General features: G+C 41.5%; 2 protein-coding genes across 2 annotated transcripts in view; one reads left to right on the forward strand and one right to left on the reverse strand.

Annotated features, from left to right (window-relative positions):
• The window catches only part of med12 (mediator complex subunit 12), a 159,477-nt gene extending 154,317 nt beyond the window's left edge, over positions 1-5,160 (reverse strand). The window contains exon 1 of the mRNA XM_078211432.1: positions 5,045-5,160. Coding sequence (XP_078067558.1) covers positions 5,045-5,143 — 99 coding nt within the window. The 5' untranslated portion in view covers positions 5,144-5,160. The remainder of the gene's footprint in view (positions 1-5,044) is intronic.
• Positions 5,161-8,564: 3,404 nt separating this feature from the next.
• Positions 8,565-26,203, forward strand: part of LOC144492880 (START domain-containing protein 10-like) — a 30,325-nt gene continuing 12,686 nt past the window's right edge. The window contains exon 1 of the mRNA XM_078211433.1: positions 8,565-8,944. Coding sequence (XP_078067559.1) covers positions 8,780-8,944 — 165 coding nt within the window. The 5' untranslated portion in view covers positions 8,565-8,779. The remainder of the gene's footprint in view (positions 8,945-26,203) is intronic.

The raw sequence follows: 26,203 nt of genomic DNA on the forward strand, positions 1-26,203 counted from the left end.
TGGTCTCACCAAGGCCATTTATAACGGCAGTAAGACATCTCTATTTCTGAACTCAAATTGTCTTGCAATGAAGGCCAACATACCATTTGCCTTATAAATTGCTTGCCACACCTGCCTCTCCACTTTCATTGACCGGCATACAAGGACACCTAGATTTTTTTGTACATCCACGCTTCTCAATATATCACATTTAGATAATACGCCTTCTTTCTATTTTTCACACCAAAGTGTATAACATCACATTTAGCCATGTTGCATTGCATCTGCCATGTGTTTGCCCAAACCTTCAACTTGTCTAAATCATGTTGAAGCCTCTGTGCATCCTCCTCAGAACTCACAATTCCACCCAGTTTTGTGTCATCCAAGTCATTCATATATATCATGAACAGTTGGGTCCCAAGCATTGATTCCTGCAGCACCCCACTTGTCATTCCCTGCCACCCAGAAAAAAGACCCATTTAGTCCCACTTCTAGAACCGTTTGAAAAAATTATTTTAGGTAAAGGAATTTGTCCCTTTGTCAATGTTCTCTTTTGCTGAATGTTGGGCATGATTCTACAGAAATCTGTAACCATCCAGTACCTCACCCATGTTGTCAGAATTCATATACCTTTCTAGTGAGTGTTAGCAAGCAATCCACTCATGAAGGACTTCATATTCAAGCCAGACCTTCCAACCGCATATATTTCCAGCAGGGGCTACTATAAACAATATGGTATGGATGTTCTAGATTAACTCCCCTCTCCTAAAATGGGGCACTTAGATAAACTGCAGAATTCCCATCGCTCCAAGTGAGATAAGTGAAATCAGCACAGATCAGAGATCAAACCTAGGAAATTATATTCAGATACTATCAGTTGAAATGTAATGCAGGTGTTAGGTAGGGACATAAAATTTCCATAAGCACTCTGCGAATTAGGTAAGAAAAACAATGAACATAAAGTAAAAATGGCTGACAAAGGTGACTGAAAATATGGTCAATGATGATGATGTTTTTCAAGATAGCTTAAGGCTGAGTGCTTAAGAAGAGGTTTTCAAAGTGAAGAGGTATGAAGCTTCAAGGTTTGCAACTGATGGTGGGGTTGGAGATGCACAGCAGACCAGAACTACAAGCAAGAAAGATACATGATGGATGTAAGGCTGGAGTTATGGTGACATAAATTTAAAAATCAATACAAGAAGCCAATGAAGACTAGTGAAATTATGAGAGATTGGTGAGTCAGACTTAATATGGAACAGCTTACAGAGAAGTTTTAAATGAGTTACGCTTGTATATGGCGAAACTCAGAAAGTTGACAAAGACATTGTTAGTCAAATACAGCAGGTGACATAGACATGAACGAGAGCAGAGTGGTCTCAGTTTTGATTTATGACACCATCCTTCTTGACCAATGCCTCAACCTTTCACATGAAGAATAGTCACTTTGGTGAAATACCAGGGCATTACTTATACCAGTGAAATTACACTCCAGTTTTGGTCAATGCATTCAGAAGATCTGAGGAAACAAGTAACTTGCATTATCATGCCTTGTTAAAAGCAAAAGGAAACTGTTAGCTACAGATAAGCACCCAGAATTGTTTTTAAATTCCATTCATTCTGCAAAGGCATCGTGGGCGGCACAGTGGCACAGTGGTTAGCACTGCTGCTTCACAGCGCCAGGGGCCCGGGTTCAATTCCAGCCTTGGGTCATTGTCTGTGTGGAGTTTGCACATTCTCCTCGTGTCTGCGTGGGTTTCCTCCCACACTCAAAGATGTGCGGGTTAGGTTGATTGGCCATGATAAATTGCCCCTTAGTATCAGGGGGATTAGGACTGTAAATATGTGGGGTTATGGGGATGGGACCTGGGTGGATTATCGGTGCAGGTTCGATGGGCCGAATGGTCTCCTTCTGCACTGTAGATTCTAAGGCTAAGACGTTGATTCGTTGATCAACGATGTCAACTAAATTCCTGCCAACACCCTGCCCGTTTGAAAAGTCAAATCTCTTCCGGCACCATGCAGCAGTAATCATAATATTTGCAAAGCCAATTTTAGTATGCTTTGCACAGGAAACAGAATTAAGAAAAACTTTAAAATGAACATATTTCCATTTTAACACATTGATTTCTCTTTTTACTTATTTTTCAGGGATGTGGGTGTTGCTGTCAAGGCCAGCATTTATTGCCCAACTCTAATTGAGAAGGTCTGAAGTCTGATGGTCTTCTCTCATGTCTGATGGCAAGCAGTTTTTATAATAAGTGAAAGACACTGGCATCATCATTCATTACTCAACTGTGCTGTGAAAATATTGGGTCCTCCTATCAAATGGATAGATCTATATTCTGCTCTCACTTCACTTTCCAACAAACATCAACTCTATAAGAATCTAAATGCAATTAAATAAAATAACACTCTATTGACAAGAGCAATGACTGCCAGAATACGTCAACAGCATATAGACAATTCTAAGACACATGAACAGATTAAATAGAATATCTTGCTGGTGTCATGAGTTAATTTTGCTTCTATTACTCTTGCTACCATTGACAATTTGATCTATTGAATTTCTTTTAAATCACAAAAGGTGCACTTAAATGCACTTGCTCCCACAGTATATCAATACTAATAAACTACATTAGCTTAATTTTTTTTAGTGACACTTAAGCCTTGAATCGCTGACTCAGTGCCTTCAGTAAAAAAGACATTACTATCAAAATCATATTTGTAATTGGAGCAAGCACTTTACACGATCTCCTATCTCCATATCTCAACTTTGTTTTGTCTATCTGCTACTAAAGAGACGAGTAATATCAAAATTTGGGTCATATCATAGTACCTAAATTAGATGCCAGATCAAATATATATCGTCTCATTGATAATTCTATTCACTGCTGGGAAGTCACAAGAGGCTTCTGTCCACTGAAAACACTATTCACAAAATACATTTCTATGGCATTCCTCAAGGTATCTCAAAGGACCTCACTTTGAGAATACTTTGCATTATAGTTGATAAAAAAGGGAAAACAGAAAAGGATGAAAGAACAAAGGCACAGTGCAACAAGGGCTTTGAAGAAGATTTAAAAAGTAGCAGACAAGGCACAAGGATGTAAGACGGAAATTTCAGAGGCAAGCAAATGCTGAAAGAATCCACAATTATTGGGAATTTTTACAGCTGCACCACAGAAAGCATCCTTTTGGATGCATCACAGCTTGGTATGTCTCCTGCTCTGACCAAGACTGGAAGAAACTACAAGTATTGTGAACGTATCCCACTCCATCAGGCAAACCAGTCTCCCATCTGTCCACACTTTCCATTGTCTCGGAAAAGCAGCCAGCATAATCAAGGACCCCAAGTATGCCAGACATACTCCTTTCCACCTTCTTCCGTCTGAGGTCTTGTATCAACTTGTTGATTATGAGGAGAGACTGAGCAGATTGGGTTTGTACTCATTGGAATTTAGAAGGCTGAGGGGGGATCTTATGGAGACCTATAAGATAATGAAGGGGCTGGATAGGGTAGAGGTGGAGAGATTCTTTCCACTTAGAAAGGAAGCTAGAACTAGAGGGCACAGCCTCAAAATAAAAGGGGGTCAGTTTAGGACAGAGTTGAGGAGGAACTTCTTCTCTCAGAGGGTGGTGAATCTCTGCCCACTGAAGTGGTGGAGACTACCTCGTTGAATATGTTTAAATCACGGATAGATGGATTCCTGCTCGGTAAGGGAATTAGGGGTTATGGGGATCAGGCGGGTAAGTGGAACTGATCCACTTCAGATCAGCCATGATCTTATTGAATGGCGGGGCAGGCTCGAGGGGCTAGATGGCCTATTCCTGCTCCTATTTCTTATGTTAACTGACTTCAAGAAAAGCTTCTTCCTTGTTGCCATCAGACTTTTAAATGGACCTAGCATATACTGAGCTAATCTTTATCTGCACCCTAGTAATGACTGTAACACTACATTCTGCACCCTCTCCTTTCCTTCTCTATGAAGGGTATGCTTTGTCTGTAAATTATATAAGAAACAATACTTTCACTGTATCCCAACACAGTGAAAGGACAACAATAAATCAAATCAAAGAACATAAGTTTTCATTTTATTCTAAAATTCTAACAGATTCAGAGATGACAAGTTATACAAGGAGATGCAAAAGCAAAATACTGTAGATGCTGGAATTCTTACATATCAACAAAAAACATACTGGAAATGCTCAACAGGTCAAGCAATGCTGTGGGGAGAAAAGGAGTTAGTGCTTCAGGTCAGGTCATCTCGACCTGAAATATTAACTCTGTTGCTCTCTACAAATGCTTTCTGCTTGCTGACCATTTCCAGTATTTTTTGTATGGAACGTGTGGCCAAAGGGTATTGCAAACCTAAACTGGTACAAAACCCCGACAAGGACCTCAGAGTTAATTCACAAGATTCAGTGAGGAGCTGGAAAGGATCTGGTTGACGGCAATGCTGAATTTTGTGCTGTTGAGTGCGCGAGTCTAGGGTGTTGTTAAATAATTTCAACTCGCGAGGTTAAAGCTCCAGTAAACCGAAAAGGTACTTGATTGCACAGACCAGCGTTATTGAGACCGAAAGCATAGCAGACCCACAAACCCTGCAGATTTTGTTTTAGAAGTAAAAAAGGGTACCGACGTTATAGTCAATAGTAAACATTGTGGTGGTTAATGCTCTCCACAGCTGGAGTCAGCTGAAGATTTGTGCCATCCAATCTATGATGAAAATCCATATTAAACATTTATTATTGATGGGTTGGTCCAGCCGTTAACTGGTAAAGTAGCTGAGCTCTGCTCCGGCCCCCAGCACTCTCCATCTCGCAGAGACAGTGGGACGAACCAGAGTCCGGGCCCTGCAGTGTAGGAGTATGTATGCACTCGTTGTTACCGCTGTATGTGGGGCTACTCTAGGCCCAAGTCCAGCCACACACACGGACTGTTTATTGTTTACATGGACGCTGCTCTAGGCCCGGCTTCCCCGTGCCGGCTTACTCACACCGCCGGCCCGGCTGCCGGACTGAATAAATGGCCATCCTCCCCTGGACTCCTGACGGGTTTTCCTACCTCTTTCTGCTTGGGGTCCTGCGGGTAAACGTCTGGCGGCCCGAGCCGAGGCCTTTTCAGCGGCCTGTGCTCATAACTCAATATCCCGAACGCCGCCATCTTTGGGAAACCCGGCTTCACCCAGCGAGTGGCGCCGAGCGCTGGCGGAGATGAGCGAACCCGAGCGCTGGCGGAGACGACCGAACCCGAGCGTTGGTGGAGACGAGCGGAGACGAGCGAACCCGAGCGCTGGCGGAGACGACCGAACCCGAGCGTTGGCGGAGACGACCGAACCCGAGCGTTGGCGGTGATGACCGCACTCGAAGGAGCGAATTGGTCATTCATTGTTGATTGATTGTCACATGCATTGGGATACAATGAAAAATATTGTTTCTTGTGCCCTATACAGACAAAACATACCATTCATAAAATACATAAGGGCAAAGGAAATGATAGGATGCAGAATATAGTGTCGCAGATAGGGTGTAGAAAAAGATCGGCTTAATATGTGATACAGTTGTGACACCAAATTCAATGCCTTGCTTGAGCCTTTACACACTCTCTATACATATGGGGACACTGCTGGACTTTAACCAGACACAGCCCTTAGCTAATCATTAGTTAGTTCGTAAAATATCTGCTGCTTATCCAGTCAACACCACATAGGATAAAAGCAAATTACTGCAGATGCTGGAATCTGAAACATAAACAGGAAATGTTGGAAAAGCTCAGAAGGTCTGATGGCATCCGTGGAGAGAGAATAGAGCCAATGTTCTGAGTCTGGAAGACCCTTCATCAGAGCTGAAGACATTGGCTCGCAGAGTTACCTGGAGATGAGCCTCAAGTAACCGAAACCTCAGTGCCAGGTCTAATCCTTCAGACACTAATGAATCAGGGTCTTTGGTCAACTACCAGAAGTGTACCAGTCAGATTGCTGGGTCGGTCTCTTCCAGTCTTGCACCATCTCACACTCTACAATCTACTCTATTCTCATGAATGACCCCATATCAGGGTTAGAAACTCTGGTTGGATGCATTCCCACAAGATTCATCATATGACCTCCAGGATCCTTGCCAGCCCAATCAAACAGCCTTTTATTTCACACCTCCAATAGCTGTGCAAAGAAAATGAAACATAGTACACAATCTTTTTAATTTCCCAATGATTTTTCTCCAAGATTGTTTTCAGTAATGTTTTTGAATTTAATCTTTAATTCCTGGAGATTCCAGGACACTCCTGGAGGGCTGGCAACTTGAGAGAGAGCCTTCAATCAGCTTGGCTATTTTTCAAAACTTTCTCTCTAAACTTCTCTGTCCGTCTCCAAAAATGGTAAAAACCCATTTCTTTCGCAATGTTTTCAACCACATCTAACTTTCTCACCAGGCTCAGCATCTGATCCTTTTATTTATTTTTAACTCCATTTTGACCTGGTCTACCTTAAAGCTTCTATGTTAATGCAACATGTTGCTGTTGCCACAGATGATTGATTCTAACTTTTAGTCTTTCATTGCAAACATATGGTGAGTCAACTTGACCTGAGACACAACTCCCCCCCCCCCCTTAATTTCAACTCCTTTCAAGGATAGCAACTAGTTCTTCATTATTTAATTAACAACTAAGATTTTAAGTACTTGACAGATGATGGAAAATATTATGGATTGGAAACAGTGCAACTCCACATAGAATGTACATTATCACTATCCCCGAACCATGACATGGACCCTATCAAGTATATGTGTAAGTATGGAGCTTTAGCAGTGACTAAAAGAGAAAATGCTGGAAAATCTCAGCAGGTCTGGCAGCATCTGTTATGAGAGAAAAGAGCTGACGTTTCATGTCCAGATGACCCTTTGTCAAAACTTACAGCACACCAGATGGATTGCAGTAATTCAAGAACTCAAGGACAATTCAGGGTGAGCAACAAATGCTGGCCCTGCCAACCATATTCCTATTCCTTGAAGGGATTTTAAAAAAGCTTCAGAATGTCATTTTCAGCTATACAATAACATCTGCCTCACCACGATAGAGAGACCTATGCAAGGCAGCTTGTAAAGAGCCAATCACTTAATGTTCTCAATATCAAATTACTGTAATACAAGTAAATCGAGTAAAATCTAGACAAATTGTCACCTTTTGCCCAAAATAAATGGGAGTCATAGAGATATACAACACGGAAACAGGCCCTTTGGTCCATCTCGACCAGGTTTCGTAAACTGAACTAGTCCTATTTGCCTGCATTTGATCCATATCCCTCTAAACTTTTTCTATCCATGTACCTGTCAAACATATAGAGTCAATGTATGAATGCCTGTTCTCTGATTTTCATTTGGCACTCAATGGGCGACTTGGAAATGTCTACAATGTGAATTTGACATCAGCTATTATCATTTGAAATGGAAGCCCATTAACGACTCACATCTATGTTTATGGTGTGAGTGCTTTAGTTATTGAGAATTTCAAAAAAATTCATCAGCAGTAAACAAAAGCCACAAACTGCATCTAATGCAGTCCCCTATCTTGCTTCCCATGGGACTTCAGATTTGGCACAAGATGCCAACCATGGTGCTGGAAGGAGCCACAAGACTGACATCTGATGCCAGGGGTCTGAAATATGAAGGAAGACGTGAGCTTTTCAACATTGAAAGGCGCAGTCCAATGGTGTGGAGATGCTAAATCCAGAGTATGACTTTAAACTAAGACCTGGAGACATTGGTTCAAAGATAAAAAGGGCAACCATCAGAAAGATTTTGATTGACTTCAGATAGGGTTGTGGAGGCAAAAGAAAATCCAGAATGTGTCCCAGAAGCAGCTGGCTGCTGCTGTGGGACGTTTCCCTGGTTGTTGCTGTTTGGGTGTTTTCAGCCAATGCTGCCAGGTTGTTGCTGTAGAGGAGGAGGGGGGAGGAGAGGGGGAGAGGAGCGGTGGGGGTTACCGGTAGTGCTGCCTGTTGCTGTTGGGGTGTTTCCATGATGTGGAGATGCCGGCGTTGGACTGGGGTAAACACAGTAAGAAGTTTAACAACACCAGGTTAAAGTCCAACAGGTTTATTTGGTAGCAGAAGCCACACAAGCTTTCGGAGCTCTAAGCCCCTTCTTCAGGTGAAGAAGGGGCTTAGAGCTCCGAAAGCTTGTGTGGCTTCTGCTACCAAATAAACCTGTTGGGGTGTTTCCAGCCAGTGCTACCTGTTTGAGAGAATTAGATTCTCTTTACTCTCAACTCTGACAAAGGGTCATCTAGACTCAAAACATTGGCTCTATTCTCTCCCCACAGATGCTGTCAGACCTGCTGAGATTTTCCAGCATTTTCTGTTTTTGTTCCAGATTCCAGCATCCGCTGTATTTTGCTTTTAGCTGATTGCTTGTTGCTGTGAAGTGGGGTGTTTCCAGCTAATTCTGCCTGTTAACTGCCTGCTTGTTGCTGTTGGAGTGTTTCAGCCAGTGCTGCCTGCTTGTTGCTGGTGGGGTGTTTCCAGCCAATGCTGCCTGCCTGTTGCTGTGGAGTGGGGTGTTTCCAGCTAATTCTGTCTGTTTGCTGCCTGCTTGTTGCTGTGAGTTCTGGAAACGCCCCAGATGCACAGGTGCCGCCGCTGAGTGACAGCCTTGCGGACCAATGAGCAGACGGGAAAGGTCACCTGCGGGCTGCAGGTGGGGGCAGGGACAGTGAGCGTCAGGTGTTTGAGCGGTCGGCCGCGGGGGGTAAAACCGGAGAGACAGCAGCACGGTGCCCAGGCAGTCAGACACCCTCCCAACAGCCCTTATGTCGGTGGAACGGGACACCGTGCAGATCCCCGATGATCTGGCGTTCGCCTCGTTCAGGGAGCAGTGCGAATCGGCGCAGGGCTGGCTGCAAAAATACAGCAAAGCGGAGATAGGCGTGTGGGTGCAGGCCGCGACTGAGGGCAAAGCCGTGCACAGGATCAAGGTAAAATAAAGCAACCCCGGGGCTGACAACTACTTGGGAATGGTGCGGGATAAACATGGGCTGTCCCGGGGGAAAAATAGCGAGGAGAAAGAAAGAACTCGCAATCACCACCATAGGGAACAAAACTACTTCACAAGCCACCGAAGTCCTTTTGCTGTGAGCTCACTGCTGTAAATGGAAACGTGGCAGACAAATTGTGTACATCCACAAAGAGAGGCCAGTGATAAGATGAACCATTTTATTGATGTTGTGGGATTAGTGTTGACCAGAACACCAAGCGAGCTCCCTTACTCTTTAAATTGTGTCATAGGATCTTTTAGTCTACCAGGGAGGACAGATATGATTTATTAACACGTTATTTAAAAGAGGGACCCTCTAACAGTGCTGCACTGAAGCATCAGCCTAAATTCCAACTTGAGCCTCCAGTCGAGGGCCTGACCCCATAAGCTTCTGACTCAAGAAGTGTGAATACCACCTACACTCCTACCATTGAGCCAAAGCTAAGTCCACTATAACTCTCTCAAGTATAATGGTAATGTGATAATCATAGATATGTATATTGGTTCAGAATTCCTGGAAAGAGATTGCCAATTGTAAGTAAATAGAGAGAAGGAAGAGGTGAAAAAGAGAAATTTAAAAATGCAATTGTACAGCAGGTGCAATATTTTCTGTTTTTTTTTTAAAGGGCTAATGTTTCAGTTGCAGACCTTGTCTAGCATGTTGGCCCATCTTTTCTCTTCAGATGCAGATGGACCAGCTGTAAATTTCTACAATCTTCTATTTTTTATTTCATGCATGCTTTGGAGCAGCATCTTAACATTTCTAATACCCAATGCTACTGTGGGGGCAGCAGTATCATTGCAAAATCTGCACTGGCTCATGGAGAGAGTTGACCGTCACATTCATAATGCGGCACAGTAGTTAACATTGCTTCCTCACAGCACCAGGGACCTGGCTTGAGTCACTGTCTTTGTGCAGTTTGCATGTTCTCCCTGTGTCTGCATGGGTTTCCTCTCACAGTCTGAAAGATATGCTGGTTAGGTGCATTGGGCATACTAAACTCTCCCTCGGTGTACCCAAAAGATGCTGGAGTGTGGCAGCTAGAGGATTTTCACAGTAACTTCATTACAGTGTCTCCACCACACTTTGTGTGGAGAAAGGTTTTTCTCAGATCATGTTTGCCAATTACTTTAAATCTGTGCCCTCTCAATTTTTTTGATTCTTTATGAATGGGAACAGTTTCTCCCTAGTAGCTCTGTCTAACCTTTTGAGATTTTGAATACTTCTATCAAATTTCCTCTCTCCCTTCTCTGAGGAGGGGAAGAAGTCCTAACTTCTCCAATCTGCCTGCATAGCCAAAGTTTCTCATTCCTGGAACTATTCTCGTGAATTGTTACTGCACTTTTTCTGATGCACTCGCATCCTCTCTAATGTCTGACACCCAGAATTGGATGCAATACATCAGCTGAGGTCGAACTAGTGTCTTATGCAAGTTCTACATGACTTCCTTGCTCTTTTACTCTACGGCCCTGTTAATAAAGCCTAGGATACTGTGTCCTTTCTTTAGCCACTTTCTCAACATGTCTTGCCACCTTCAATGACTTGTGAACATATACATCCAGCTCTCCTTGCTCCTGCAACCCCTTTTAGAATTGTATCCTCTATCTTATATTCCCTCTACATTCTTCCTACCAAATGAATCACTTCACATTTCTCCACAGTGAACTTCATCTGCCACATGTTCACACATTCCACCAACTTGTCTACATCCTTTTTGAAGTTCTACACTATCCTCCTCACTGTTCACCATGTTTCCAAGTTTCATAATATCTGCACATTTTGAAATTGTGCCATAAGCACCAAGATCTAAGTCACTAAAATATGTCAGAAAGAGCGTGGGGCGCTCCATGACAAACCTTCCTCCAGCTTGAAAAACATTCATTAACCATCACTTGCTATTTCTTGCCACTCAGTAACTGTGTGACCACTTTCCCTTTTATTCCATGAGCTTTTCGAATTTTGCTGACAATTCTATTGTGTGGCATTGTATCAAATGCCTTTTGGAATTTCATATACACTACATCAACATTGCCCCCATTGACTGTCTCTGTCACCTCTTCACAAAACTCCAAGTTAATTAAACCCAATTTTTTTTTACCTCAAAAAATCTGTGCTAGTTTTCCAGGTTGGAATCTTTCCAGCTTAACCAGATTTTCTCAGTATTGCCCACATCTTAAAGAACAAATGAAAAAAAATGTTATTGTAACTAGATTGTAGTTTTATCAAGAGGGGAGGATGATGTCATTTGGTTGAGAGATTACAGTGACGTGTGGCAGAGGAGTTGAACCTTTTTTACACGCCCCAAACTGAAGTCCTCATTTACACAAAGTAGTAGTACCGTATCGCTGGTTTGGGCATCTTATTGTGCTGCTGCATTAAAAATATACACAAGTATTTCAGCACAAAAAGAGGCAATGCTAAACTATGATTTTCTTGTTTATGCCACACTGATTCAAACTGACAACACTTATAAAATTGCAAAGTATTTTTGAAGTTTTCTATGCTAATAGATTGCTTTGTGTCTTAAGTAAGTAGAATTTTCATGATCTTAAGGACTTTGTCATCAATAATTAAGGCTGACAATCCCTGAAGTGTTGTTGTTATTGGCCTCCCTGCCTCATGAGGGAAAATGGGTGCATGCTAATAGTGCGTGCGTGAATGGGATATATGGGGATTCTGGGTTGCCCAAGCATCATAGGCCCCTCTCGGCCTACCAGTGGAATCCAAAGGAGTGTGAAGCACAACGTTTGGCAGCAGGAGCTGCAGCAACATGCTCTATCACAAAGCACGCACACATTAAGGGGCAATTTGCCGGAGCCAATCCACTTAACCTGCATGTCTTTAGACTGTGGGAGAAAACCAGAACACCCAGGGAAAACCCACGCATACATGGGGAGAATGTGCAACACACAGACACCTGGGTCCCTAAGCTGTGAGACAGCTGCACCAACCACTGTGCCACCCTGTTGCCCATAATTACCAATCCTGAAATAGTAATAGCTTAATTATATGAATTTTCAGAACTTGCCATTGAATATATGTCATAATACTAAGAGAGAGTTTGATGTGCATATCACTGAAGTTCCACAATATGAACCTCCTGCCATGTTTCTTTTCTCCCTCTTGAGCTCCTATTTTGCCAGGCTGTCTTGGCAATTCTTTTCCTTTCTGAAGTAAAGAACAAGAACTTGGGATTGCTGCTTGTTCAAAATATTACACTTGAATGTTGAAGTTTGCAAAGTACTTGTGGAATCCACTGGTGTCAGTAGCTACTGTTTGGGCCTAAGGAATGTAACTTCATATCAAAGTTCTAGAGTCTTTCTTTCATGGTAACAAATCAAATGTCAATATCCAAGTCAGATATCCAGGCTGTAGATTTGGCCATAGATTCTGGTGTAACCAGCATCGATATCTTTTAGTTTGCCTGTGGGCAGTGTTCAGTGATGTGCTTTGTGCAGCTCCTGATCTGACGCTAATCGCATGATGGGGTGCTTTAATCTTATATTTAATGGAGAAGGTGGTTTCAGAGTAACTCAACTGCATTGTGAATGTAAGCCTACTTGTGCCACTAATAAATAAACTTTTTAAAAACTTAAAAGCATCCATCTGACTGGTTCTGAAGTTGGCTACAGTTTGTAAGGAGGGTTTCAATTTTCAGGTTTTATTATGGTCTCCTCCTATATGGAATCTATTTAGTATGCATTTGTTGCCAGCATTACGCCAAGGTTATCAAGAGAGATAATGGAAGGCTTTGACAACAGTCTAAAATGGCCTTCTAGATCAGTTGGTGTTACGCTGGTCACCTTGTATCACCATGATAAGGCAGTCACATGCTTTCTGTAAAGTGATGTAAACTGTTCCAATTGGAATTATAGCTGGAAAATGATAATGGACTTGTATTTAATACCATTTATAAGTTTGTTTAAAAAGCTCTGATGTTAAGAACAACTATATAGTAGGCTAAAGAAAAGTGTACAGTCGTCATACTAAAACATAAAGCTTAAATTGAGAAATTCTGTCCAAAAACATTGATCGCTCTGTTATGCTTATGAATGCAGAGCATGTGCTTTTCAATATGGCTTCAAGACCGTGTTATTTAAATGTAGAGAAACTAATGCAACTTGATCCTGTTTACCACCAGAACAAGGATCTGTATAAGCAGTGCAAGGTTTAAAGAGTTCAGTGTTTATCTTGGCACAGGGCAGCCAGGTTAGAGTCATGCTCGGTGGTCATCAGCTCTGGATCAATGAAAATATAAGCTCATGGATCCAGTTCTTGCTGACCTTGTGTTTTGTTTATCTAATGGATATCTGGAACACTGGGCATTATGGAATCATGTGCATGATTTCAGGAATTTGCCTGATTTTTTTTTAATGCACCGTGCATAAGCCATCAACTAGCCTATACAGGATGATGCTTTTACATTTTACAATAATTAGAATCATTTCAAATTTAGATGCATAATACCATACATCATTGTTGATGAAGAAAAAGAGCTGGCAAAACAAGTAGCAGTGGTTAGGTGAAGCCACACGTTGGTTTCAAAGCCTTGTAGGTTTTAAAGAGAAAGACAAAGGAACTGCTAAAGTTCTATATTACAGATGTACTGGCAAAAAAAATAGAAACAAAACTTGTTTTTATTTCCATTGAGAAGGGATTTTACTCCAATATATACAGAAAAAGAAAAAAGCATTTCTGATTTGTTTTGAAGCAACAAGGGAGCAAAGCCGAGGGGACCACAGACACAGTAGTACAACTGAAATGTATACAAGCAAAGTGGCGTAGAGTGGAAGCCAAAATATCTCACTCTCAACCCTGCATAGCGTGAAATATATCTTATAATGTTTAGAATACTTGGGAAGTGGTGTTCCACAGGGATCTACCAGGATAACTGCTGTTCATTGAACATCTAAAGAATATGGATTAGAAGCTGGAGGTAAAGTTTTTAAATTTCAGCACTCTGCCAAATTGGGCATACAGCAAACTGTGAAGAACTGGACCAAAACACGCAAGGACAGAACAGAAGAAAACGAGCTAATAGAGTAGTAGACTGGAAACAAAACAAATTTTGTATAATGAACATACAAATAAGAATCAGGTGTAGCCCACTCAGCCCCTCAAGCTTGCTCCATCATTCAGTAAGATCATGGCTGATTTAAGTGAACTTCAACCCCACACTCCTGCATACCCCTGACAATCTTTCAACTCCTTGTTAATCAAGAATTTATCTAGATCTGCCTTAAAAATATTTGGAGGGTTCTGATTCTGCTGCCTTTTGAGGAAGAGAGTTCCAGAGATTCACAATCCTCAGGAATAAAAATCTCCTCATCTCTGTCTTAAATGAGTGACCTCTTATTTTTAAACAGTGACCATTAGTTCTAGATTCTCTTGACAAAAGGAAACACCTGCTCCACGTTCGCTCTGTCAATACCCCTCAGGATCTTAAACATTTCAATTAAGTCACTTCCTTGTTCTTCTAATCTCTAGTGGAGACAAACCTTTCCTTGAAAAACAACCTGTTCATTCCTACTGTTAGTCTGGTAAATTTTCTCTGAACTGTTGAACTGTTTCTAACACGTTAACATCCTTCCTTCAATGAGAAGACCAGTATTATGCAAAGTGCTCTTTGGGAACCTGTCTCGGGGGCAGGGAATTCATATGGTGTTCGTGGAAGTGGAAATGACTAGGGTTGGGAAGCATTTTCCGATCAGGGCCAGTGTGATCTCCTGGACTCGTTTCGATCGCCTCGGGGTCGGAGAGGAATTTCCCAGATTTATTTTCCCCATATTGGCCCTGGGGTTTTCACTCTGGGTTTTCGCCTCTCCCTGAAGATCACATGGTCTGCAATGGGGGGGTGGGGGATAGTTAATAGGTTGTGATGAGCAAAGCATCGTAGCTGTGAGGGACAGCTCGGTGGATAGGATATTGGTATGTAGATAGGCTGGAAAATTGGACGGGGATCCTGGATTCAGGATTCAATCCTGGACCGGGGAGCGGCGCGGGCTTGGAGGGCCGAAGGGCGTGTTCCTGTGCTGTATTGTTCTTTGTTCTTTGTACTCCAGACGTGGTCTCACCAATGACCTGCATAACTGAAGCATAACCTCCCTACATTGTAATCAGTTCCCCTCACAAATAAGAACATTTTATTAGCATTCCTCATTACTTGCTGTACCTGTATATTAGTTTTTTTGTGATCCATGCACTCGGACACCCAGATCCCTCTGCATCTCCGAGCTCTGCAATCTCTCACCATTTAGATAATGAGCTTTTTTATTCTTCTGCCAAACAGTTTCACGTTTGTCAGATTATACTCCATTTGCCAAATTTTTTCCCCATTCGCTTAATCCATGTGCCCCTGTAGCCTCCTTTTAATATCATCTTTACAATTTACTTTCCTACCTATCTTTGTGTCATTGACAGATTTGGCAATCGTACCTTCAGTCACTTCATCCGTGTCATTCATATAAATTGTAAAAAGTTGAGGTTGATCCCTGTGGTATAAGGGCAGTTCATTTTGATAGGAATAGGGAAGCCAGGCCACACATTACTTGGAATATAAGAAGTAATAGGAGTGGAGCTCCAGGAATACAGATGCATAAATTGCTAAAAGCAGGAACACACATTGTACTTTTTCTGGTCTTGTCAATCAATATAGTGGAGTAATTTCTACAGCAGTTGAATACAAAATCAAGGAGGTATTGTTAATTTACTAAAGAATCTTAGTTAGACTACACTTTGAGTAATGTGTGGAGCTTTGGTCTATAAAGCACTGCGTAAAGTTCAGAAAATCCTCACATTATTACTTGATGCAGCAAATTACTTTTGGAGTAAAGTCACTTGTTTGGCCAATGGTAGCAACCATTCTGTGCCAATAATGGGATGAATAACCAGTTGAATTATCTATATTTTCTGAAGTTTTAAAAGAATATGTAGTCTCATTGAAACATACAAGATTCCGAAGGGGCTTGACAATATAGGCACTGAGAGGTTGTTCCTGCTGGCTGTGGATCAAACTGTTTAACATTTTACCTTGAGGATCTGATGATGTAGCATGCACTCAGTTCTGCACTGGATTATTAGACAAGGTTATGTGCTCAAATAAATAATGGTGGGTGTGAGTCCTGTACAATCTTCTGACTGAAACAACTTCCCAAGTTTCCTTCTCTGTATGTGCCAGATATCTACAAGATGCATCAATGCAACAGAGGAGCAAGCAAAACAGTTGAGGATGACTTGCTCCAACCAATAATTAATTTGGTAAATTTACGATCCAGTGTAGTACCGAGCCATGTAAAATAGTAAGCTTCCATCTGTGAGTTGATTATCAACAAAAATCGATGATGCATTTGACCGCATAGGCCGAAGACTTCAGGGCAAGAAAATAAAAGCCAAGATTCCTGCTCAGTATCACTAATAGTACAAGTGAAAGTATCATAGAAACATAGAAAGTAGGAGCAGGAATAGTTCATTCAGCCCTTCAAGCCTGCTCCACTATTCAATATTATCATGGCTGATCCTCTATCTCAATATCATACCCCATGCTTCTTGATGCCTTTAGAGTCTATAAACCAATCTATTTCCTCCTTCAATATATTCAATGACTTCATCCCCTCAGTCTTCTAGAAAATCTCATGTTCACCACCCTCTGAATGAAGATGTTTCTTCTCAACTCTGTCCTAAATGGCCTATCCAGTATCCATAGACTGTGGCCCCTTGTTCTAAGACCCTCAGCCAGAGGAAACAACATCCCTGCATCCAGTCTACACACAAATTTTATACGTTTCAATAAGATCCCCTCTCATTCTTCTAAACTCCAGTGAATACAGGCCCAGTTGACTCTGTTGTCTTGTACAATAACCTTGCCAACTCAGCAGTTGACTGGTGAACCTTCACTGCACTCACTGGCAAGCATATCCTTTCTTGGATAAGGAGACCAAAACTGCGCACACTACTGCAGGTGTGGTCTCACCAAGGCTCTGTACAGCTGCAGTAAGACATCCTTGCTCCTGTACTCTGTTCTTCTGCAATGAAGGGCAACATATAATTTGCCTTCCTAACTGCTTGCTGTACTTGCGTGATTGCTTTCAATGACTGTTGTTCAGGTACCTTGTACGTCAATATTTGCCAATCTATCACAATTTAAATAATTCTCTGCCTTTTTCCTACTGAAGTGGATAAGTCCACATTTATCCATGTTATACTGCATCTGCCATGTATTTACTCAACTTGTCTAAATCGCCTTGGAACCTCGACAACCTCCTCACTACTCATATTCCCACCAAGTTTTGTGTCATCAGCAAATATGGAAATATTACATTTGATCCCCTCATCCAAATCACTGATGTATTGTGATTAGCTGAGACCCAAGCACTCATTCCTGCGGGACACCACTAGTCAAGGCCTGCCACTTTGAAAAGGACCCATTTATTCCTCCTCTTTCCTGTCTAACCAATTCTCAATCCATGCCAATATATTATCCCCAATCGCATGCACTTTAATTTTGCACAGGAATGTCTTGGGACTTTATCAAAAGCTTTCTGAAAATCCAAATACACTACAACATCCTGGTTCTCCCATATCTATTCTACTAGTTACATATTCAAAAAAACTTCAGTATGTTTGTGAACATGATTTCCCTTTAATAAATTCATGTTGACCTTGTCAAATCCCATTGATATCTTTCAAATTGTTCTGTTATTGCATCCTTTAGAATTCCTTACTATTGATGTTAGGCCAACTGATTTGTAATTCCTTGTTTTCTTTCCCCCCGCCCCTCCTTCAAATAGCGCGGTTACATTTAACACCCTCCGATCTGCCAGGACTCTGAGAACCTGCAGAATTTTGGAAGGTAACAGTCAACACATCCACTTGTTCCATGACCACCACCTTTACTATCCTAGGATGTAGATTATTAGACCTGGGGATTTATTGCCTTTCAGTCCCATAAATTTTTCCAGCATTTAATTTCCTTTCACTCCTCCTTCTCACTTGATCCTTGGTTCTCTAACTTTTCTGGGAAGATACTGTGTCTTCCTCTGTGAAGACTGAACTAAAGTAATTGTGTAACTGCTCTGCCAATTCCTTATTCTCTATTATTAATTCTCCAATTTTGGACTGCAGGGAACCCACATTTCACTAATCTTTTATCAGGCTTTGATTAAACTTGGTTTGGTGCTCTACTTTTATCCTCTGCCGCAGCCCCTCTTCCTTTACTCCATCTTGTTGTTTGTGGATTGATTGTCTTTCTGTTCAACATGCCATATAGTACAAGTTAAATCCATTGCAACCCTGCTCAATGATCTATTTAATAAATATCAACATCATCTTCCATCATTGGTTATTCAGAGTAGACAGAGTGGTAATTGGTCAGATTGGATTTGTACTATTTTTTTTGTGGATGGGACATAGTTGGGCAATATTGCTGGATAGATGCCTGTGTTGGAGCTGCAATGGAACAACTTGACTAGGAGTATGGCTAGTACTGGAGCACAAACTTTCAGCTCTCAGCCAGAATATTGTTGGGGCCTATAGTCTTTTGCTTTATCAATGCACTCAGCTGTTTCTTTCTATCACATGGAGTTGATTTGGCTGGAAAAAGGCATTTGTGATAGTGGGCGTTTCAGTAGGAGGCCAAGATGGATCATCCATTTGACACTTTGACTGAAGATTATTGCAAATGCTTCAGCCTTGTTTTTTTTTCCTCGGTCAAATGCTATGGTTTGACATAATTGAAGTTGGGGATGTTTGTGGAACCTCCTCCATTAATTGTCCACCACCATTCACAATTGGATGTGGCAGAATACAGAGATCTGATTGTAGGTTTACTTAGCTCTTGTGTATGGCATGCTGCTTCTGCTGTTTAGCGTGTATAGTCTTGTGTTGTAGTATCAACACTTGACATCTCATTTTTAGATACACCTGGTGCTGCTCCTGGGATGTTCTCCTACACTCCTCATTGAGCTCGTTTGGTTTTTTAGTTCAATAGTAATGGTAGAAAAGGGATATGGTGCCTCATGAGGTTACCTGTGTGGGGGAATACAATTCTGTTGTTGCCGACATAGATTTCATAGATGCCTGATTTGAATTGCTGGATCTGTTCTGAATTTGTCCCATTTGGCATAGAACACTACACAGGGTGCCATCACTGTGATGACAGAACTTTGTCTCCATAAGAACTGTACAATGATCACTCCTATCAACAGTAGACGTACACATCTGTGATGGGTGGATTGCTGGGGATGGGGTTTCTTGCCCCTCATGCTCTCACCACCTGTTGCAGGCTCAATCTGCCAGTTATTTTGTTTGAAACTCTAGCCCAGTCAATAGTGATGACGGTCCTCAACACAGAGTACTGATTTAGCAGATGAGCAGGGCAATAGGTGAAGCAGCAGGAGGTTTTATTTTTGGCACTGATGCCGTTGAGATCTGGAGCAATGTTTATCTAAGCTGCATGGCTACCTGAAAATACATGCAACTGTGCAAAAATATTTAAAAGGTATGTGCACTTAAACAGATTAGCCATACAGTACAAAAACGGTTAGAGTACTTTGGTCTGGAATCAACCTTATGGTCTCCAAGAGCCATTCTGTCCTGACTGACAATGCTGCTATCTCTGGTGGGACAGAACATACTCAGGAATGATGATTCAAGAGTCTGAGACATTGGCTGAAGGTTGTATGCACAGAATCATACTTGTGTTGGGCATTTTCTTGACCAGTCTCTGGGACAGCTCTCCAAGCTTTGGCACAAATCCCCAGATGTTAGTAGAGGACTGTTATTGCCAGTGATGCATCAGGTCCTCGGGTTAATGCTGGCTGCTTCATACCATTTTATTTTTGCTTCAAAGCCACTATGAGAAATTATAACTTAGTGATTTTGCTCAGCCATTTCAGAAAGCAGTTATGAGTCACACACATTGCTGTATGTCTCTAGTCACATAATGGGCCGGACGAAGTTATGACAACGATTTCCTTTCTTAAAGGACGTCTGAGAAAGATGGGGTTTTGCAACAATCTGGTAGTTTCATGGCCTCCATTACTGTGCTAGCTTTTTATTCCAGTTCTGTTTAATTGATTTTAAATTCCTCTACTGCCATCATGCTATTTTGAACTCTTGTCTCCAAATCTTTAGGCCAGGTTTCTGAACCTGACGCAACACTGGCAATAACAGAGTCCTCTACTAACATCTGGGGATTTGTGCCAAAGCTTGGAGAGCTGTCCCAGAGACTGGTCAAGAAAATGCTCAACACAAGTATGATTCTGTGCATACAACCTTCAGCCAATGTCTCAGACTCTTGAATCATCATTCCTGAGTATGTTCTGTCCCACCAGAGATAGCAGCATTGTCAGTCAGGACAGAATGGCTCTTGGAGACCATAAGGTTGATTCCAGACCAAAGTACTCTAACCGTTTTTGTGTAACAGTCATTTGCCATTTCAGTTAACTCTACCCATGTTGTGCCACGATCAGATTCTTTATTCCGATAAGGAATGTCAGGTTACATTTGCATGTCTTGGGAGTAATTGAGCAGAACGTTTGTGCCATTTTGATCAAATAATTTGTGGGCAAAAAGAACCTTGAAATCTCTCACGTTCTTCCTATCAAATTGTGAAGTCTCAAGAATGTTCCTGGACTTTATGTTCAATTGAAACCAGGCTCTAATTTGTACATCAGGATGTTGAACAAAATTTTAATAAATGTATTTTTTTTTTAAGAAGTACTAGTGTATCAAAATGTCTCCAAGTGCTTCCCAAAGTGTAAATTTCTTTGGAATACAGTGTTACATAAGCAAATATAGCAACTATTCTGCCCTGTAACATTCCATAAATAGCAAACAGGAATGACCAGTTTTTTAATATTATATAACACTGAAGAAGGCCATTCAACCCACCATGCTGAAGCAAGCTCTTTGAAAACAGTGTCCAATGAGTCCCCTTCTCCTAGTGTTTCTCCATAGCCCTGTGAATTCTTCATTTTCAAGTACTGCACATCCAATTCCTTTTTGAATGCTCCTGTCAGTTTTCAGGTAATGTTTTCTAGACCTCAAGTAATAAAGTTATTCTTCTCTTTTCCCTGTTCTTTTACATTCATCTTGCATATGGCTGTCCACTATAGTGCCAGTGGAGACAGCTTCTCCCTTCTCTCCTTATGATGCCCTTAATTAGATACAATGCTGCTCCTTGGACCTAATCTTGTTCATGTTTATATTATGGTCTCAGCTAATTTTACTACTGGCCAGTCGGGTCCCACAATAGAACCGTGGCTAAATAGATCGTAACTTTTATTTTTTTGTTTAGAGACATGGATGATCAGAGTCACAGAACTGCCAATTAACTTTTAGCAATAGAATAAAACCTTTATTAAACAGAAGAGTAACTATAATACACTACTCATTCACCTCAGTTATACGTTTACAGGTTTTTATAGATTTATAAGGTTTACGCCAGTTTTTATTTATTCATGTCACAAGTCAGCTTACATTAACACTGCAACAAAATCACTGAAAATTCCCTAGTCGCCACATTCTGGCGCCTGTTTGGGTACACTGAGGAAGAATTTAGCATGGCCAATGCACCTAAGTAGCACATCTCTTGGACTGTGGGAGGAAATGCGTGCACCCAGAGGAAACCCATGCAGACATGGGGAGACCATGCAAACTCCAAACAGACAGTGACCCAGGTCCCTAGTGCTTTGCAGCAGCAGTGCTAACCACTGCCACCGTGCTGCCCACAAGTTGCAAAATATAAATTGTATTCTAATGTTCTCAGTAAGTACACGGTCCATGTATGCCAATAGGTGAAATGTGGTCAGGCGCACCACAGAAGAGTAACTATAATACACTACTCATTCACCTCAGTTATACGTTTACAGGTTTTTATAGATTTATAAGGTTTACGCCAGTTTTTATTTATTCATGTCACAAGTCAGCTTACATTAACACTGCAACAAAATCACTGAAAATTCCAACTTGTGGGCAGCATGGTGGCAGTGGTTAGCACTGCTGCTGCAAAGCACTAGGGACCTGGGTCACTGTCTGTTTGGAGTTTGCATGGTCTCCCCATGTCTGCATGGGTTTCCTCTGGGTGCACGCATTTCCTCCCACAGTCCAAGAGATGTGCTACTTAGGTGCATTGGCCATGCTAAACCAAGTGACAGATACCACCCATAACAACCTGTGGATTTCTCATCCAATCCCTGTAGATGCTTGTCACATTGAGCCAATTGGTTTAACTGGAACTCTGACTTGCACGTGTTCCCAAACTCCACTCTAACTTTGAAATTTTCTCTCTCACAAAGCTTTCTCTCCGATGCCTTCACCAAAGATCTGCATCCAGGATTTCGTCCTCTTCTTTCAGTATTCTTCTGCCCCGGAACACACGTATTCGGGCTTCACACAATCTCTCGGGTACCCAGCCATGTCAACAGAACAGTACTGCTTTCACAGGCTGTATTAAGGTGTCACCAACCTTTTGGAATACTTCAGATGTCTGGCTTCTCTCAAGGCAACTTCACGAGCTTTGCATCTTGCAGCTTTGTGTATAACAAGGAGCCTCCCTCTACCCTTCTCTCAACTTAAGCGAACAATACCTTGTTCAGATTCCAGTTCTTTATCCCTTTGACTTCTGGGGCTCCTCTTTATTCCCTGGTTTTTGATTCTTCTTTGGGGAAATCAGCTTTCTGCAGTTGCCATCCTCGTGTCCAGCTTTCCTGGCTCTAGCTTGAAATAGACTCAAAAAATGTTCCCGTCCCAGGAAGAGCCTCTGGTTGCTAAGCAAAAGCTTAGTCTTTTAAACGACTATAATTGCTTTTACCTTGTAAAACCTCATACAATGCAGGCACAGTTTAAGGTGAAACTAAAACCATAGATATATAGGCATTGCTGTTTAACATGAAGCAAAAGCATTTTTAACTCTTAGCACAGAAGTTTGGAAACACAAATTCAGATTAAACTGATACTTTGACATTGTTTGAACCAACTCTTTCCTAACATTTATAATGAGCAACAATAACTTCCTTAATTTTCGTTCACTGTTTATGAAACCAAGGATCCTATGTGTATGTTTTTTAAAATAGCCTTACAAACTTCCTGTCATCTTCAAAGATTTATGAATGTGAACGTTCAGGTCTCTGTTTTTGTACCTCCTTTAAAATTCACCATTTTGTTTAGATTTTCTCTCTCCACCTTCTTGCCAAATGCATCAATTCACACCTCTCCGTATTAAATTTCAGTTGCTATTAATTTGACTATTTCACCAGAATATGTTCTCTTCTCTTTGTTTATTACATCTCCACAGTTTGTTATCTGAAAACATTTCAGAATTATGGCTGCTATGCTAAGTTAATGTTGGTTAGTGGCTGCAGACCAGGAAAGCTGATTCCAATGGAATTTGGTCTGAGGAAACCAGTCATGGACAAGACATGTAAAGTAGCTGATTCAGATCAGCAAGCCAACACTGATGACAAGCTACATTTATAGCCAGTAACTTCTACTGAGCTATCTGATAACGTATTCCAATTTGGCCAGACTTCCCACTTTTCAAATGTATATTTTTGCTAGTAATGTGCTATTTGCACATTCTGTAGAAAATGTGCATTCTCTGGTGTTTGGGAAATGTTTTAGTTACGGTGCCTGATGAATTGGCACGAGACTCGCCCATCCTTTCAAATATTTGCCTAGTGAAAGTAGAGTTAGAGTTGGACGTGGGGTTGTTTGCATCTTGCTGCAACATAGATTGATTTTAGTGACACTGTTGTATGCTTTTTCAGATTACTTAACCGCTATTGGTTGACAAAGGAACCCAGGGTCTCTAGAATATCAGTATAGGTATATTTTTCTTTTGCAGCTTTTAAAATCTCAATTGTTTTCACAATAAGGTGACCATTAATCTACTCCCTGCTTTTTGCTTAAGGTAATAGACATGAAGGGTGGGAAATTAAAGCATCTTGAAGCACCACCCAGCATCTAATAAGTACAGCATTAGACTTTGTTTCCGACCCCACAATTGAATAGTTTGTAGAAGTCTGGCTTTTCTATTTGTCCTACTGAGATTGGCAGCACAGAATCCTACTTCGGAGTCTTGAGTATATTAACAGTCTTTTTTTTTTAACAACTCCACTATATACAGTTGAGGGAACAATATGGAGCTGACTCTATCCTGGTCTTTGCATATCTCCTATCCTTCTCTAGACTAAGCCTGGCTCTGGGTCATGTGCCTTTTTGTATCACATACTCAAGTCAGTCCAAGTAAACTGACATTTTTACAAGTCTTGTGTGTTTATCTTTATTGTTACAGCATTATTGTGATTACAATATTCTTGCTACCCTAACTCCCCCCTTCAAGTCCTTGAAGTTAGAGGTTCAGGTGGTCTGGAGGCTCTGTAACCCTTCCACCTCTCATTTGCCATTCTGTTAGGAGTGATATATTCTGGTTCTTGTTGGTTTGGTGTTTGGCCTGGCATTTTAGGTATGTTTTCATCGGTTTCTTCCATTGCTTGGTTGGTTTGGCAGTGCATGGTTGTTGGTACTCTTGATTGTTTGTTTCTTGCAAGGTGGATGAAAATTGTATTCATCTGCTTGGCAGTGCCTTTTCTTTTTCCATTTGGGCCAAAAAGAAGCTTTCTGAGGCTAAGGAAAGGTGTATCTGTGATTGAGTAGCATACTTGCTTACCTTTTTATTTTGTTGGTAGTGTGGGGCTGCTACAAGGTTCCAGCATCCTTTGGGGTTCTGGCACACTGGCTGGAAGTTACTGTTTGTGCACAGTGATTGGGATGTCTAGTTAAAGGTAGAGGCTCCTTCTTTGGTACCACTTTCATCAAAGGTGTTATGATCTTGTGGGTGCTAGGTTAGTCAGACCAATGGGGACTTTGCAGGATTTGGACTAACCTGCTCTGTAAAATAGAACTGAGATTGAGAGTCTGAATACTCTTTTTAGTGTTTGAACACTCGAGGACCATGTTGTCCTGGTTGGTAATCTTGACATCACTGCCGTCTGGAGGAGATCTAGGAATATACAGTAGGGGGTACATGTATGGAGCTGACTCCATTCTAGTTCTTTGTGCATCTCTATCCTCCCCTACACTGGGTCTTATGCCTCCTTGCATCACTTGCGTGGGCAGTACTGTACTCATCCCACATTAACCCTGTATGTACCAGATCCTACTACAAAAAGCATTTCGATTGCAATAGCAATGATCTCCTGGAATATGGTCATTAGTTTCATATTACCTGTGCGTTTATACATTCCTGCGATAAAGCGTAGGGTTGGGACTTCCCAGATCAGGAAGGGATAAGAAGAGAAAAGGCTTTTTTTGGCTGTAAAATGCTCCAGCAGGATATCATCCAATTGGGGAGATGGTGGCATTGCGATAACATCGCTGGAATAGTAATCCAGAGGCCCAGGCCAATGGTTTGGGGACACTGGTTCAAATCTCAGCATGGCAGCTGGTGGATTTTAACATTCAATTAATAAATCTGGAAAATAAAGTTAGTCTCCGTAATGGTGACCGCGAAACTACCATTGGCTGTTGTAAGAATCCATCTGGTTTACTGATGTCCTTTAGCGAAAGGGAATCTGCATTCTTGCGTGGTCTGGCCTATGCATGACTCCAGATCAACTGTCATGTGGTTGATTCGTAACTGTGCTCTGAAATGGCCCAGCAAATCACTCCATTCAAGGACAGTTGGAAATGGGAAACAAATGCTGGTCTTGCCAGTGATGCTTGCATCCCATGAAAGAATAAACTTAAACAAATCTCATTTGAGGGTTACTGATTTTGTATTTCTGTCCTCTGGATCTACTTTCACAGTCGCACGTGGCCTGTTTACACAAAGTTATCTGTGATTGTTGCCCTTTTAGATGCTTGGATAATATTTTTCCCTTCCTTCAGTTTCAGTGCTGGGTTATTAATTTAGTGCCTGAAATCATCCTTGTTGCATTTCTTCTAACCTTCCTTATTACACTGAGAAGACCTGGTTCTCAATGTTGTATAGTATTCCAGGCTTTTAACTGGAGCTCTGAGGACTGAATACTGAATTTTCTTTTCTATTAAAGTACGTTCTGATGCATAAAATCTTTACAAAGGATCGTCAGGACTTGGGTATTTATTATTTTCTGGTATATAATTTGCATCTCTCAGGAATTGGATGCTTTGTTTCACAATTTGAAAAATATGTTTGGATGTTCACCTTCGAGACTAGGT

Source organism: Mustelus asterias, chromosome 4 (genome assembly GCF_964213995.1).
Source record: "Mustelus asterias chromosome 4, sMusAst1.hap1.1, whole genome shotgun sequence".
Taxonomy (NCBI): Eukaryota; Metazoa; Chordata; class Chondrichthyes; order Carcharhiniformes; family Triakidae; genus Mustelus; species Mustelus asterias.